The sequence below is a fragment of the Alligator sinensis genome, unplaced genomic scaffold, assembly GCF_000455745.1.
Source record: "Alligator sinensis unplaced genomic scaffold, ASM45574v1 scaffold647_2, whole genome shotgun sequence".
Taxonomy (NCBI): domain Eukaryota; kingdom Metazoa; phylum Chordata; order Crocodylia; family Alligatoridae; genus Alligator; species Alligator sinensis.
The window spans coordinates 3067945-3069665 of record NW_005841832.1 but is presented as its reverse complement, the minus strand read 5'-3'; the positions used below and the strand labels follow the sequence as shown (position 1 = coordinate 3069665).

Below are 1721 nucleotides of genomic sequence, written 5' to 3'. Positions count from 1 at the left end.
TCCTGCTGCTACCCAGCTTCCTCTAGAGCCCTGAGCTGCTCTCCCATGCCCCAGATCTCTGCCCCCACTTCCGGCCCCACCTGCCATCCCCAGTAGCTGCCCCAGGTGACTTGGCCCAGGCCTAGGACACAGGCAGACTATAAATGCCCCTCCCTGGAGCCGGCTCTTGAGCAATTAGTAATCCACCCCCCTTGGGGTAGTGGAGGCTGACTGGGCAGTTTCAGCCCAAGCCTCATGGGATGATAGCAAGGACAGGCTGGGGCAATACTAACTTCCCTTCCCCCCACCACCATGCTGGGTGAGATCCACAGACCTTACCCCCAACACAGCAGGGCCCTAGTGTACCCCCCTGCCCCTGACTAGTTCGACCACACTGTCCCCTGCCAGCCTGTGCTGAACCCTTGCTGGTTGGCTCAGTACCAGGGCCTGGTCTGGATTGGCCCCCACCCCTGGACGGGCCCTGCAGGCCTGGCTGCCTGATCTCAGCCAAAGGGACCTGGTGCATGAGGACAGACATGGGGGTCCCAGTGGTGTGTGGTCTCCCTGCACATGCCCAATGCAGCTGTCCACCCCACAGCCAGGGGCAGTGCCAGGCTGGGGGCAGGAACCAGGGTTTGGTGGTGGGAGTGAGGGGTACCACAGCGGGCAGGGGGCTACAGGTCGGTGAGGGGCCAGTGGTGAGCAGGGCTGGATGGCCAGGGGGTGCGGTCGGGAGTAAGTGGCAGCGCAGGCGGGGCTGGGGGCGCGGATGTGGCTCAGGCCGGTCGCTGCCTCTTTCCTGCTTCCCACAAAGTCCCCCCCAGCGCCCCCCGAGTGCTGAGTCACGCTGGCTTGACACATGCTGACTCAGGCCCTGTGATTCTGCCCCCCCCCCCGGGCAAGGCTCACACTCCCTCCCACGCGGCCCGGACGCCTGGGTCCCCTCCCTGCCGAAGGGCGTGCAGTGCTGGAGGCCCGGGCTACCGGGTTTTCTCCTGGGCCCGGGAGGATCATTGTCCTCTCCCGCTCGGGTGGGGCAGGGGGCGGGCCGGGCCGGGCTATAAGAGGCGCCGTCTGAGCCCGCGGCCAGAGCCGGCTCTTGCTTCAACAGTGATTGAACGGAGCCTCCTCCCGCCCCAGCACCCCCAGCAACAGGACCTGCATCTGCATCTGCCCGGGTCATGGACTCCCAGGTGCGCCAGAACTACCACCGCGACTGCGAGGCCGCCATCAACCGCATGGTGAACATGGAGCTGTACGCCAGCTATGTCTACATGTCCATGGTGAGCCCCCGCACCCTTCCCTGGGCTTCCAGCCCGACCCCCTGTGCCCCCTAGATCCTCCCCTGGGCTCTGAGATGACCCCCCTAGATCCCCCACCTCTGTGCTCTGAGATCCTCCTGAGCCTTCTGATGCCTCCTGCCCCCTCGGATCCTCCTTGTGCCCTCACCTACCCCCTTGCCTCTGACTAGGGGTGTGGGGGGAAGCAAGGAGACCCCCACCTGCTCCATGGCACTGAACCACGGACCCAGCTGCGCAGAGAAAAGGGGGGAGGGGTCAGAGTCTCATCACACCTCAAGAAACAAGCAGGAGAGAGAGCAAATAAAGGAGTGGTGGAAAACTGCCTGGTGCTGTAGTGTTGTGGGAGGGAGGAAACTTGTGTCCCCTGGACTCCCCCACCAGCCCCTTAGATCCCCACTGTGCCCTGCAATTCCCTCCCCCCCCCAAGAGCCCCCAAATCCC

General features: G+C 64.7%; 1 protein-coding gene across 5 annotated transcripts in view; it reads left to right on the top strand.

Moving 5' to 3' along the window:
- The first annotated feature begins 902 nt into the window (after positions 1-902).
- Positions 903-1721, top strand: part of LOC102373181 (ferritin heavy chain A) — a 15595-nt gene continuing 14776 nt past the window's right edge. Inside the window, exon 1 of one of the 5 annotated variants that reach the window (XM_025196422.1) lies at positions 903-1262. In XM_025196422.1, the coding sequence (XP_025052207.1) occupies positions 1161-1262 (102 nt within the window). In that variant the 5' untranslated portion in view covers positions 903-1160. The remainder of the gene's footprint in view (positions 1263-1721) is intronic. The other 4 variants (XM_025196417.1, XM_014517199.2, XM_006014925.3 and 1 more) reach the window with 4 other exon arrangements.